A 15867-nucleotide genomic window follows, 5' to 3' on the forward strand; every position below is an offset into this window, starting at 1 on the left:
AGTTTTCTGAAGAATGTCCATACTGTTTTCCACAGTGGTTGCACCAATTTACAATCCCATCAACAGCGTACTAGTTTTCCTTTTTCTCCACACCCTCTCCAGCACTTATTGTTTGTAGACTTTTTGATGATGGCGATTCTGGCTGGTGTAAGGTGGTACCTCAGAGTGGTTTTGATTTGCATCTCTCTAATAATGAGTGACGTTGAACATCTTTTCATGTGTTTCTTGGCCATCTGTATGTCTTCTTTGGAGAATTGTCTGTTTAGATCTTCTGCCCATTTTTTGATAGGCTTGTTTGTTTTTTGGGTGTGGAGCTGCAGAAGTTGTTTATAAATTTTGGAGATGAATCCCTTGTCAGTTGATTCACTGGCAAAGATTTTCTCCCATTCTGTGGGTTGTCTTTTTGTGTTGTTTAGGGTTTCCTTTGCTGTGCAGAAACTTTGAAGTTTGATTAGATCCCATTTGTTTATTTTTCTTTTTATTGTCAATACTCTGATAGGTGGATCTGAGAAGATGTTCCTGTCATTTATGTCAGAGAGTGTTTGGCCTATGTTTTCCTCTAGGAGTTTGATAGTGTCTGGTCTTATATGTAGGTCTTTAATCCATTTGGAGTTTATTTTTGTGTATGGTGTTAGGAAGTGTTCTAATTTCTTTCTTTTACATGTGGCTGTCCAGTTTTCCCAGCACCACTTATCGAACAAGCTGTCCTTTCTCCATTGTATATTCTTGCCTCCTTTGTCATAGATGAGTTGGCTATAGGTGTGTGGGTTTAATTCTGGGCCTTCTATCCTGTTCCACTGATCTATTTTTCTGTCTTTGTGCCAGTATCTTGCAGTTTTGACGACTATTGCTTTGTAGTATAGTCTGAAGTCCGGGAGCCTGATTCCTCCAGCTCCATTTTTCTTTTTCAGGATGGCTTTGGCTGTTCTGGGTCTTTTGTGATTCCAAACAAACTTTAAAATATTTTGTTCAAGTTCTGTGAAAAATGTCCTTGGTAATTTGATAGGGATTACATTGAATTTGTAGATTGCCTTAGGTAGTATAGTCATTTTGATAATATTAACTCTTCCAATCCACGAGCATGGTATATCTTTCCATCTATTTGTGTCATCTTCGATTTCTTTCATCAGTGTCTTATAGTTTTCAGAGTACAGGTCTTTTGTCTCTTTAGGTAGGTTTACTCCTAGGTATTTTATTCTTTTGGATGAGATGGTAAACAGGATTGCTTCCATAATTTCCTTTTCTGCTTTTTCATTGTTAGTCTATAGAAACGCTGTCTATTTCTGTGTATTGATTTTGTATCCTGCGACTTTGCCGAATTTGTGGATGAGCTCTAACAGTTTTCTGGTAGAGTCTTTAGGATTCTCTAGGTATAGTATCATGTCGTCTGCAAATAGCGATAGTTTGACTTCTTCCTTTTCAATTTGGATTCCTTTTATTTCTTTTACTTCTCTGATTGCTGTGGATAGGACTTCCCAAACTATGTTGAAGAGTAGTGGTAAGAGTGGACATCCTTGTCTTGCTCCTGATCTCAGAGGGAATTCTTTCAGCTTTTCACCATTGAGAATGATGTTCGCTGTGGGTTTGTCATATATGGCCTTTATCATGTTGAAGTAGCTTCCCTCTATGCCCACTTTCTGAAGGGTTTTTATCAGAAATGGGTGTTGGATTTTGTCAAAGGCTTTTTCTGCGTCTATTGAGAGGATCATATGGTTTTGATTCTTCAGTTTGTTAATGTAGTGCATCACACTGATGGATTTGCAGATATTGAAGAACCCTTGCATCCCTGGGATAAATCCCACTTGATGTACAATCCTTTTAATGTATTGTTGGATGTGGTTTGCTAGTATTTTGTTGAGAATTTTTGCATCAATGTTCATCAGTGAAATTGGCGTATAGTTTTCTTTTTTTGTGGAGTCTTTGTCTGGTTTTGGTACCAGGGTGATGGTGGCCTCATAGAATGAGTTCAAAATTATTTTAAAAATACTACTAACAGTATTTGTCTTTTCATTCTCATTCTCTTTTGAGGGTATGGTAGAGGTCACGTGAGAGGTTGAATGCACAAATATTCTGGCTGAGATTTTGATTAGGATTGCACTGAATGTTTACATTGTGGGAATTGAACTATTTCCAATACTGAATCCCCTAGTCCATGAATATGGTATATACCTCTATTTATTTAGATTTGTTTTTCAATTTTCCTCAGCAGTGTTTTATAGTTTCCAGTGTACAGGTCCAGTACATCTTTGATTAGATTTATTTTCAAGTATTTGGTTTTGTTGGTGCTGTTGTAAATGGTATGGTTTGTAAATACTATTTATATATATTACTATTTAGTAATATATATATAATATTATACTTAGTAATATATATAATACTTATATATAATATATAATATTAATATATTTAATACTAATTTAGTGTTATATGTAATACTAAATACATATATAGAGAGAGGAGAATTAGTTTTAGAGATTCAAATGATCTTTGTATATTTATCTTGTCACAAATCAGCTTTGCTCAATCCAGTTATTAATTGCTATTTTCTAATCTCTTTCACTTTTGAAGGATATTTCCACTTGGTATAGAGTTAGAGGTTTAGAAGATTGTGTGTGTGTGTGTGTGTGTGTGTGTGTGTATGTATGTATCCTTCAGCACTTCAAAGATACCTTTAAACGTGTCTTATACATCTTTGTTTCTGTTGAAAAGTTTCCTGAAGTCTTATTTTTGCTCCTTTTATAATAATGCCTTTTTTTCTTTGCTTCCTTTTGAGAATTTCTGTATTTGATTTTTTTTTTTTTTTGCGTTTGACTGTATTGTGCTTAAGTGTTGCTTCTTAGTAATAAGATTTACTGTTTTAGATTTATTTAGTTTCTTAAATCTGTGGATTGATGTTTTTTATAAGTTTTGGAAAAGTCTTATCCAGTATCTCTTCAGCTATTATTTCAAGCTGATTCTTTTTCCTTGAGGACCACAACTGCATGTATGTCGTATCTTTAAAATGTATCCCACATGTATTTTCCATACAATTCTGTTTGCTCTAGTCTTCTCTTCTCATGCTTCATTTTGGGTATTTTTTATTTGTCTTTTATTTTGAAATTGTTAATTCTCTCTTCTGTTGTAATCAGAATGGTATTGAATATATCCAAAGGCTTCCAAATATCAAATGCTTTTTTTTTTTTTAAGAATGGAATTTTATTCTGTGTTCTTACAGATTCTGAGTTTTTTTTTTTTTTTGTGGAACTCTTTTATGCATTTTTCCTATCCTTTCCATTTTTTCTTTTTTTTGTCTTTTGTCTTTTTAGGGCTGCACCTGCAGCATATGGAGGTTCCCAGGCTAGGATTCGAATCAGAGCTGTAGCTACCAGCCTACACCACAGTTCATGACAACGCTGGATCTTTAACCCACTGAGCAAGGCCAGGGATCAAACCCCAGTCCTCATGGATACTAGTTGGGTTTGTTAACCACTGAGCCATGATGGGAACTCTTTTTTTTTTTTTTTTTTTTTTTTTTTAATTTTCTTTAGCATTTTAATCATGATTATTTTAGTCTATGTTAACAGTGTCTGGATTATTTGAGTCTATATTTATTATCTCTTTTTCTTTTAGATTATTAGTCAAATGCCCTTTTCCTGTCTGATAATTTTTGATTGTATGTCAGACAGTGTGTTAAATAACTGTGGAGTTCCATATAGTATCTTTTACCAGAGAAGGTTTCCTTTTTCCTCATTTGGGCAGATAGAGTGAGGAGTTGAAGTAAATAGGAGTCAAGCTGGGCTGGGGCTCCTTGTAGTCTTAGTAAGACCACTGGTTTATTTTCATTATTTTGGTGTGGACTTTCTAAGCTACAAAAAGGACTTGATAATTCAGTTTTTCCTTAAGAAATATTTAATTATTATTAGTACCTGATTATCATTTCTTTATAAAAAATAAAATGGAAACAATTAAAAACAATTTAATTCTTTAACCTCCTGCCCATTATAACCTTCATATTCTAACAAATGTTTTAAAGAGGATGGATTTGTGTTTAAAGCAAGTACCCTCTCTTTAGCAGAATTGTGTCTCCATTATACAGACTATAGGAGATCTCATGCTGGCCTTTAGACACTCGTCCTTGTTCCCCTGCTTTTTTTACAACCTAGAATTTAGCAAATGTACCATGAAGAAAATCAGCCTCTTGTTAGCAACACCTCAGATTTGCACTCTGCTGTGTAAGGGAGACATGACTGACCTCTAAAAGCTGTACAGATTTTATTCCTCTAGTAGTGTTCTTTAGGGTGGCTCAAGCCTGATTCTCAGTCCATACCCAACATCAGTATATGCTTCAAACCAGCAAATAACTCCTGAGAAGAAATAAGCAGGTGGTTTGTTGTTTTTGATTTTTTTTTTTTTTTTTGCTCATTTTGGATGAACTCTCTCTAGAGTTGTAATTCATTTTGTTCTCTTGCTTCAACAGCCTTCTCATTATCTTTAAAAATATAAATTTTCTAATTTATCCTTTTTTTTTTCTTGACTGTTGCAGGAGAGTTTTGGTCTGCTGCCACCTATTGCATTTTATCTGTCAGTGGAAGTCCCTATGAGGAAGGTTTCTCTGGTTCCGTCCTGCTTTATTTGATTTGTGCCTTTGCTTGTTAAATAATTTCTTTTTTTAAAAAATGGATTTTTATCCCCTCTTTTATTTACCTGAACATCACAATTAAGTTCTTTGATAGCTTTATAAGTTACTTTCATTTGGATCTGAACATATAGTATGCTTGTTGAGTTTGCTGCTTGCTTTCTGAGCACTATGAATTTTATTTATTTTTTTCATTCTCTTTTTTGGATCACCATTCCTACCTCTGCTCTATTTGCTCCAACTGCTGACTGCCTCCACCATTCCACACCCTTGATGCAGTCTAGGATGAAGGCCAATAATTGAGATATGAAGCTTCTACTCCTAGCTGATACTAGTGATTTTGTAGATTTACAAGACTGACCCATGGTCTTTTTAGGTTAGTTTCTATCTTAACGGAGGCCGATTTTTTTTAGCCCTCCCTACTACTTCTTAAAAGCCCTAGCCCAAGGCAGTATTAAACCGGGGGTCTTGAGTCCTATTAGTAGAGGCAGAAATTGTTGCCCCTTTTACTTCTACCATCTACTCCTCAAGCTGCCATTGCAGACTTGTTTGACAAGCTGAAGTTTTAGACTCACTCACAGCATTATCTGCTTTTCTGTTTCTGATACTTTGAAATGTTTATTTTATTTTTGACTCTGATTGTATTTTTGTGTTTATATTCCATAATTCTCTGCTATATTTTAGCAAAGGGGAAACAGTTCATAAAAGTGTGAAATTACCACAGTATCTTGGCCAAAAGTTTAGAGAGAAATTTTACCCTACATTTTGGCCAAACTCCAATTATCAGTTATACTTGTTAGTTTTTTTTAAGTGAATATATATTTGATCCCCAACTGGTTTGAGTTATTAATTATACCTTATTCCACATTTTCACATACTTTAATTTTTTGGAGGGTAATTTCATTCCTAAGAAAGAAAGTAGAGAAACAACCCAAGTGTCCATTGACTTAAATGGATAAAGAAATTGTAATACACATATACACATAATTCAGCCATAGAAAAAGAAGGGAATCCTGCTATTTGTGACAACATGGTTGGACCTTGAGGGTATTATACTAAGTGAAATAAGTCAGACAGAGAAAGACAAATAGTATGATTTCACTTTTATTTGGAATCTAAGACCAACCTTATTGAAACAGAGATCAGATTTGTGGTTCGCAGAGGTAGAGTTTATGAGATGGGGGCATTAGATGAAGGTGCTCAAAAGGTACAGACATCCAGTTATTTATTTATTTATTTGGTTTATTTATTTTAGGGCCACATATGCGGCAAATCTGAGCCTGATATATTACCTATATTACCTCACAGCAACACCAGATCCTTAACCCATTGAGTGGGGCCATCCCATATCCTCATGTTTACTAGTGGGGTTTGTTACCACTGAGTCACAGTGGGAACTCCCAGACTTCCAGTTATAAGATTAATAAGTTCTGGGGATATAATATACAGCATGGTGGCTGAAGTTAGCATTACTGTATTATATATTGGAAAGGTATTAACAAAATAGATCTTACAAGTTCTCATCACAAGGAAAAAAATAACTGTGAGATGATGGATGTTAACTAATCTTATTGTGGTAACATTTTGTAGTATATACATATATCTGTTGTACACCTTATACAATGTAATATGTCAGTTTATATCTCAATAAAACTGGAAAAAATGAAAAAGTAGTACCTGGGCTTGTTTTCCTAAGACAAGATAGAATAATTAAGAATTACTAGAATTTAGTTTTTCTGCTTCTCATCTTTTAAAAAAACATTTTAAAGCATAGCATTTTTAAAGAATTTAATCATTTCATTAATAAAATAACAGGCAGATATGTCAGCATTATACTTCCAGATGACTTTGGAAAGTGTTAGGTATTTAGGATTAACCTTCTAGGTAAACTCCAAATGTATTTTACATATATATGTATTTTGTCATTATGGCCACACCCCTGGCATATGGAGGTTGCTAGGCTAGGTGTCGAATCAGAAATGAAGCTGTAGGGGTTTGTTACCACTGAGTCACAGTGGTATCTGTGACCTACACCAGATCCAAGTGGTATCTGTGACCTACACCACAGCTCATGGCAACGTTGGATCCTTAACCCACTGAGCAAGGCCAGGGATTGAACCCATGTTCTCATGGATACTAGTCAGGTTCACTAACCACTGAGCTATGACAGGAACTCCTCAAATGTATAATATTTTGATGCTGTATTTCACCAGATAGTAGTGAGATTCTAGGCTTCAGATTTCAAGTGGGTAATCTCATAATATTATATGTAATTTTTTTGTTATTGAAAGAACTTTCTCAATTGCATTACCTATGTGACTTTGTGAAAAATTCAGTTTCCTAAATTTATATGTATGCAGGTCTGTTTGTAGACTTCTGTCTGTTGCAAATACTATTTTTATTTTTTTAATTTATGAACTTTTAGAGCACTTTTATGTTCACTGCTCTTAAGGGGAGAGTGCAGAGTTCCTCTGCCCCATCTCTGCACACACACTGTTAACATCCTACACCACAGTGGTGCACTTGTTATAATTGATGAACCTGCCTTGGCACCCAAAGCCCATAGTTGACATTAGGGTTCACTCTTGGTGTTTACATCCTATGGGTTTTAACAAATACATAATATGTATCTATTATTATTGTATCATACACAATAGTCTTACTGCCTTAAAAATCCTCTATGCTCTGCCTATCCATCCGTCTCTCCCTATAACCTCTGGCAATTTCTAATAACTCTTACTGGTTCCGTAGTTCTTCCCTTTCCATAATGTTTGACAGTCAAAATTATACTTCATAAAGGCTTTTCATATTGGCTTCTTTTACCAGGTAGTATACATTTAAGACTTCTGCATGCCTTTTCATGGCCTGATAGCTTATTACATTTTAGGACTGAATGATATTCCATTGTCTGGATGTACCACAGTTTACTAACATTCACCTACCAAAGGACATCTTGGTTGCTTCCAAATGTTGGCAGTTAAGAATAAAGCTGTTATATACATCTGCATGTAGGTGTTTACCTGGATTCAGGCAAATACCAGGGGGAATGATTCCTGAATCATAAAAGATTCCGTTTAGTTTTGCAAGAAACTGCCAGCTGTCTCCTAAACTGGCTGTACGTTTTGCATTCCCACCAGCAATGAAGAATAGTTCCTGTTGCTCCACTTGCCACTATTTGGTGTTATTAGTGTTTGAATTTTGGCCATCTAATGTAGCGGCTTCTTGTTTTCATTTGCAAATGATGACATATGATGTTGAATATCTTTTCATATACTTACTTGCCATCTTTACAGCCTCTTTGTTGAGGTGTCTCTTCAGGTCTTTTGCCTATTTTTTTACTCAGGTTGTTTTCCATTGTCCAGGTGCACCTGCCCCAGGTAAGCAAGTGCTTGTGTTGTATCTGCCTGCAGACATCTGCGTCACCTTAGATTTTGGCCTAGTTGTTTGCTCTGTGACCTAAACTCTCTAGGCGTTCGAGAAAAATCTTGAACGTGTGGCTTGTCTGGCTTATTTTGTTGTAAAACTGTAGGCAAGAGACTTGTTCTCTGTGCCTGAGGGAATGAGCCAGAGAGTGAGCTGAAACTGGACGTTTAACTGTGAAAACTTTAGGAAATTATTGTACATGTAGTATCTGTCTATCTATTAGTATACTTCTTATAATACTTGTAACAGTTTTTAAAAGTTAATTCGCCTCCTGAGGAAGAGGCGGTAAGTAAATTCACTATATTAAAAAAAAAAAATTGAATGAATGTCTTTCATTTCAGAATTGCCCTAATGGTCTTGTAGCTGCCTTTCTGCTAGGAAATCAGCAGGCCAGTTAACAGAAGGATGGTGCTGCCAGTACTTACATTCAAGGTGGAAATGAAAATGAGGGAAAAACCAGTTCAAGGATCTTAAATAGAATTCATAAGAATATTAAGAATGTAATATATATTGCCTGAATTCTAATAATTAGCTAATAAATGTAAGCCATTTAATAGCATATACATACAAAGGTAAAACCCTGAAGCATAGCGCTGCTTTTAAAGATAGTGATTATCTTTGTATGAATGTGATAACCTAACACTATTACATTTTCTCATTTTGAATGATTATATGTCACACACACACACACATATATTCACAACGGGAAAATTCTGTTTTAGACTGTCGGAAGTACTGTTGCTTTATATGTGCATACCTTGAGGGACTATCATTTCATAAAATGATAAAATGTAACCTGGCAGAAAATGTGAAACTGTGTGTCATTTAGTGGTGCGAGTATCCCATATGGTGCTTTTGTTGGAACTGAAAGGGAACTAAATATGAAATTCTGAGTCTAGTACATTTTTATCTAGTATTTTAAAGTAGCAGTTTTCCTACTAATTACCAGTCATTCATAATGCAGATTTTATCGCACGTTTGTGGTGTACTAACAATGGTTTTGAGTGCCAGGAATCTAGCATTGCACAAACAGGCATTGTCCTGGGGGAGGCAGTATGGAAATGGACAAATTTCACTCCAGCTTTACCATGAAAATTGTACACAAATGATGCAATCACTTAATTAGAGAATATGATAAACACTACAAAGAAAACAGGATGAGGTATTAGAATTCAGCAATACATGATGATGAAGGCTATTTAAGATATGGTGATCAGGCAAAGCCTCTTAAGGAATAAGCTTGTTTTAAAACCTGAAGGAAAAGAAATTTTGCCTGGGGGAGCTTTCTAGGGCAGATGGAGACATAGGCCCTAACTGGAGGACACTTGGTGTTAGAACTGAAAGGAGAAGAATGTGGTTGGAACAAAATGGACTCAGGAATGAGTCCTGGGATTTGACTTAAGAAACTAGGTGGTGATGGGATCTACTAATTGACACAGGGAAGATGGGTGGGGAGGAACTTACTTGGGGTGTAAATATAGAGAGAATGCTTTTTTAAACATAATAAATTTGAGATGTCTATAGGGCAGCCACATGGATTATCAGTTTTGAGTTTAGGAGTGAGGTCAAGTCTGGAAAAATTTTCTCAACTTTTTTAAAGCCATATGCTGGCTTTTGGCTCTAACATGACTGAGGCCTGAGAAATAGTCTAATAGCAAGAGAGTAAAACTGTAAGAGACCTGTCCATAAACCCAAACCTCAAGATAAATGTGGACGTTGATATTAAATTGAGATGCAGACAAAACTGACAGAACAGTCATTCTTTAAAATAAATGTACACCCTGAACATCATCAGGAGCATAAAGGCTCTCATTTGGAACCATGGAGACAGTTATAGACTTAGGCTAGAAGTTTCCCTGGACTCAGTTAAGTAGAAAGGAAGAACAAACAGGGCAAGTGTAGCTGTAAAAAGGGAAAAACAAACAAAAAATAAAACAGTTGTAAGAAGACTGATAAATCCACACTTACATTCTTTTTTTTTTTTTTTTTTTTTGTCTTTTTTGTTGTTGTTGCTATTTCTTGGGCCGCTCCCGCGGCATATGGAGGTTCCCAGGCTAGGGGTTGAATCGGAGCTGTAGCCACTGGCCTACGCCAGAGCCACAGCAACTCGGGATCCGAGCCGCGTCTGCAACCTACACCACAGCTCACGGCAACGCCGGATCGTTAACCCACTGAGCAAGGGCAGGGACCGAACCCGCAACCCTCATGGTTCCTAGTCGGATTCGTTAACCACTGCGCCACGACGGGAACTCCATACATTCAGATATTTTAACACTCTCCTTCAATAACTGACAGAACAAATAAATAGCAAATCACAGAAAATCAGTTAAGTACAGGTGACCTTTGAACAACATGGGTGTGGACTACATGGGCACAATTATACATGGATTTTTTTCAATAAACATAATACCTGTATTTTCATTTTACAGATACTGAAATTAACTTAGGTATGGGGAAAAGTTTGTGTTCTATTAGAGATCACAATATGTGGATCAAAAGAACTAGGGTTTGAGTTCTGATTCTTTCTAGACTGTTTCAACTTGTGCCCTTGCGTGTGTCATTTGTCACTTCCTTTGTTGTTCAGTCAGAGATAGCAGTATGCTGATTTTTAACTGTGCAGGGGCTTGGTCCCCTAACCCCCAAGTTGTTCAAGGGTCAACTGTATATAGAACAATTGGACAACACTATCACCACTTGACCTAATTGACATTTATAGAACAGTCCACCCAGTAATAGCATACACAGCCTTTTCAAATGCTCACATTTACCAAGTTAGACATTCTGGACTGTAGAACAAGTCTTAATAAATTTAAAGGTATGCAAGTTATACAAAGTGTTATCTGGTCACAATTGAATTTAAATAATGATAATATACAATAATGCACAATACCTGGGAATTCCCCAAATATTTGAGAACTATACCATTCACTTCTAAGTAACCTATGATTCAAAGAAGGAATCAAAGGGAAATTGTATTGAATTGGATGGTAGTGAAAATACTTGAGGGAAGTTCATGACATTAAAGGATTATATTAGAAGAAAAGAAAAGTATGAGACAATGGTTTCAGTTTCTATTATAAGGAACTAGGAAAAGAAGAATGTACAGCCTGGAGTAAGCAAAGGAAATAATCATCAAATCCTATCAATTTCACCTACCAAATTTCCATCAAATCTGTCTACTTCATTCTGACCCTGCTGCTACTGCCTTATTTATAATACTGGTTGTAGATAGTCAGTAGACCAGACAAAGTGGATAAAAGCGTAGAAGAGGGGTGACTGACCATCCTGGTATGCCTGGGACTGTGGGGTGGGGGCACGGACGGGGAGGAGGAACAGCTGGTTCTCACTACTCAGTGCTTCAACTGGTAGGTCTCAGGCAAACCAGGATGAATGGACTACTCTCATGTGGGTTCTAGGGCCAGACCCTGAATTTGAATCACTTCTTTTAACTTTGGATAAGTGACTTATTTTCATATGCCTTGATTTCCCCATCTGGAAATGGGTATCAGTACCCATCTTCAAGAGTTAATGTGAGAATCAAATGAGTGATATATATGTAAAGTGCTTAAACACTGTAAAGCACTGAATTACAGTGGCCTTGGGGTAGTTCGGGATGGAGATTTTCTCTCTTTTTTCTCCCTTAAGTTCTAAGCAGTGGCCTCCTATTTCATCCTTCCCTTCTAGACTTTATTTCAAGCTTTCCTTCAGCTGTAACCAGTTAGCCTTCTAAACACAAATATAACAGTTTCCTGCTTAAAATTCTTCAGTGGCCCCTTAGTACCCTTAGGTCAAAGTTCATAGTTCATAATAAAGTTTTTAAAGCCCAGCCTTTAATCATCTTCAGTAATTCTTTTCTTCCATATATTTGTTCACTGGTCTTTCTCTTCTCCAAACTTGGGTGTGTCCTGTTGCCTCAACTAGATTTTTTTTTTTTCTCTTGTGTGTCTGCCTTACTCTAGTGCTTTCTCCAGACTAAGCTCCTTCTCCAGACTTTGCTGACTTCTCCTCCTATCCCATCCTTATCAAAAGTAGGTTAGGTTGGCTTTCTCTGTACTCCCACAGCACTGTGTTCTCTCCTAAGTAGCACTGATTATATTACTACAGTATATTTTATATGTACTATATGTAGAAATATATATGCATATATTGTACTATATGGGTAAGTATAGATACAGTACTATAGTACTGGTTTTTAAATCAACTTTTGTTCTCATAGTAGAGGGAATATATACATAAGGTATAATAAATTTTCCTAAATTTAGCACATTCCTCTTGCCAGGATTGCCCTGTCTCCTTTTATTTTAATTTATTGTAAAATTTATTATTAATTTATTACAATTCCTAGAGAACTATAATTGGTTCTTCAAAACTTTGTTCATCTTGAGCACCTAATGTTTAAATGTTTTACTGACATTTTCGCATTTCCTATCTACTTCCCTTGAGTTGATTGTTTCTTATCTACCAAGTTAGTAATTTTACTGTTTTTTTTTTTTTTTTTTTTTTTGCAGGGGGCGGGGGGTAGCACTAAGCCCCATTGAAGTTACTGGTTTCCCATTCTAGACCAAACAATGTGACGATGTCATTTAGCATCTGCCTTGGCACAGCATTATGATAGGTTCTGGGGTTACACCATGAACAAGACTGACATGGTTCTTGTTCTTTGGATGCTTACACTCTAAAGAGAAGTAAGAATGACATTAAACAGGTGTAACATTGCAAACTTGATAGTGCTGTGAAAAATATTTGATGTTGTGGAAGTATACTATAGGGACTCAGTTTTGAGAAGGTGACTCTCAAGCTTACAGTTGAAGATCACGGAGGAATTAATTACATGAATAGAGAAGGGAAACAAGTACTAGGCAGAGGAACTACAAATCAAAAGGCCCTTGTGTAACTGCATCTATTGAAAGTCATTGAAAGAAAGCTAGTGTGGCTGGAATAACACTGTGGAAAGTTTACTCTGGCGGCAGTAGAATTCTGGAGGGGAGTGGTTGCAGGTATGTAGTTTATAATGGTACCAGGAGAAAGATGACAATAGTTTGGAATAGGGTGATGATATAGACTGAGGTGAGTTTGAGAGACTTTTTTTTTTTGTTTGTTTTTTAGGGCCACACCTGAGGCATATGGAGATTCCCAGGCTAGGGTCTAATTGGAGCTACAGCTGCTGGCCTATGCCATAGCCACAGCACCACCAGATCTGTGACCTACACCACAGCTCATGGCATTGCCAGATCCTTAAGCCACTGAGCGAGGCCAGGGATCGAACAACGTCATGGTTCCTAGTCGGATTCGTTTCTGCTGTGCCATGACGGGAACTCCAGAGAGAGATTTTTACAAAGAAATATTTATAGGACTTAGTGATAAATTGGATCTTGGTTACTACTGGGATTGAAAGAGAGTGGTAGAAACTGTTATCTGTAAATTTTTGGTATTTATAACTAGATGGATTTTGTTTTCTTAACCACTGTATCTTTCAGTATCTCGTTCAGCACATAGAATGCCCAAGTAAGTATTTGTTGAAAATGGATAAGTATTGTTTTAGTTATGAAAAAAATTGCATTCAGTTTCAACATAAATTATGAGTAGGGAATGTGTTCTTCAGTGGAATTAATCCTAATAATTTATTCTTTACATTGAAAGTTGAACATACACTTAACGGGATCTAGACCGTAGATTATTTTTGAGTATTCTTTTAAAATGAAATTTGTGTGTGACCAATTAGGTAAAGTGCAGTCATTTTGTGAGAGACATGATGATAAAATACTTCTAAATTCTAGAGAACCCTTGATATTTTCCTATTATTGAAGTGGTCCCCAAAGTATTTTTTTTTCCTTTGCAACACATTTTAGCTTTGTCGTAAACAATTCAAGCTTTTATTCTTGATTCAAAACATCAGGAAGAGAATATGGAAATCTTATTTCCTCAAGTTCCCCACTGCCCTTAAGTATGCTGAAGCACTAATGCACATGCATACTCACCCACTTTATTGTGAAAATGCTGTTTATTGGAAATGTGAACTGTTTAGGACCAGTATTCTCATTAAAGTAAGGAATTGAAACTTGTACAACATTTTTACTGTTGTAAAAACAAAACAAAAAACAAAAAAACTTTTTTCTTAAAACATTATTTATAATGTAATTCTAATGTTTGAATAGTAAATCTCAGTATAATAGCCAGTAACATTCAAAGTGCTCATATGGATGTTTTTTACAGGTGTGTTCTGCTCCCTCTTTTGGGAATGAAGCCTCCCCAGCAAAGCCTCTATCTGCTTGTGGATTCTGTTGATGAAGGGTGTAATGTTACCGAAGGTGAACAGGCATCTACCAGCTTATCTGGGACTGTGGCTGAGCTTTTAGCTGGTCACCACGAGTTCTTTCCACCATGGCTATTGCTTCTCTGTTCTGCCCGAAAACAGAGCAAAGCTGTTACTAAAATGTTTACCGGTAAGCATCATTTCTGCCATTCTCAAATGCTTTTCATTGATGATTAATACTGTGTGTCTTTAGAGGAGAGTACCAGTTGAAAATGTGGTTGTTGCTTCTGCTGTTCTGTCAGCTGTTCTGTTTTATCAGCTGTTTTCATACCTTTTTAAGGTTGCATTAAAGACAAGCCATAGAATATTTTTAGATCGTTTAACAGTAATTTTTTTTTTTTTTTTTTTTTTTTTTGTCTCAAGATTCTTTACGTAGCTTCCTTAGTAAAGGTTAGGAATAGTTCATGCTGTAGTAGCGGCTCTGAATCTGTAGGACTGCATTTTTTATGTTGATGTATCCTGGTCAGCGCTAGACTGAGTGAGCATCGTCAAAGTAGTGAATATGCTTATTCATATTGGCAGTTTCTCTAAGCCCTTTTTCCTTGTTTAAGGGGAGTGACAGGGTTGACAGCCTTTTAGGATACCTCTTGGAATAGATCCTTTTTTAAAAGTTTTTTTTTTTTTTTTTTTGATGTGTGAGAAGACAATCTATATATGTGTAAAAGTACATGATCAGGTTTTTTGTTTGTTTTTCTTTTACTTTTGTTTCCTGACTTGGCTTTTTCACTTTTTAAACTATCACAATAAAATTGTGTTTACTCCTGTTAAATTATGTAAAGCACTTTTTCTTTGTGCTATGGGAAATAAAAGGAACATAAAACAAGGACCACTAACAGAATCAATAGTGTAATTGGAGAGATGATAATTAAATTATTGGTTAATTAGCCATATCAGTTTAAAATAGTTCTATACATTCAACAAAATGGTGAAACCTTATTAATTTATTAAAATGGTTTCCTTTAACCAGATGTATTCCTTCTCTTTTAGATTCTCTTGCTACTAATGACAGCACTTTTGATTTGGTTTCTATTCTACTGTTTTGTTTTGAACTGGTGAAAATCTAGTTGATAAACTTGGATTAATAGGATAACAGCTAATACTTATATAGCTCTTAGTATGTGAGGTACAGATAAAGATAGAGCCCCTTTTTGTCTGTGTCATTCCATTTCTTTCCCTTTATTAGAGAAAACCATTAGTCCATTTTGTATCCTTTCAATTCATATTTATATTCTGTATATTTTTAAGGTTTACATAAATGAAACACTGATATACCATCTTGGTTCCTCCATTTACTGGCTGTGCAACCTCATGTAACTTACCAATACGATCTGCGCCTCAGTGTTCTCATCTATAAATGAGGATTATACTTTGCTATTACTTTCTCACAGGGTTTTTGTGAAGTTAAATGACAGTTAACGTTCGATCAATGCTTAGTACATAATAACTGCTTCATAAATGTATTACTGCTAATAGTGGTATTCTGATATCATTTTATCTTCTTTTTTTGGCAACATTA

The 15867-nt window shown here is 35.8% G+C and overlaps 1 protein-coding gene across 4 annotated transcripts in view; it reads left to right on the plus strand.

Annotated features, from left to right (window-relative positions):
* ANKRD50 (ankyrin repeat domain 50) overlaps positions 1–15867 on the plus strand; it is a 45859-nt gene that overhangs the window by 17140 nt on the left and 12852 nt on the right. For all 4 annotated transcript variants that reach the window (XM_021101614.1, XM_021101613.1, XM_021101615.1 and 1 more), the window contains one exon: positions 14252–14481. In XM_021101614.1, the coding sequence (XP_020957273.1) occupies positions 14252–14481 (230 nt within the window). The remainder of the gene's footprint in view (positions 1–14251; positions 14482–15867) is intronic.

Source organism: Sus scrofa, chromosome 8, assembly GCF_000003025.6.
Source record: "Sus scrofa isolate TJ Tabasco breed Duroc chromosome 8, Sscrofa11.1, whole genome shotgun sequence".
Classification (NCBI taxonomy): Eukaryota; Metazoa; Chordata; class Mammalia; order Artiodactyla; family Suidae; genus Sus; species Sus scrofa.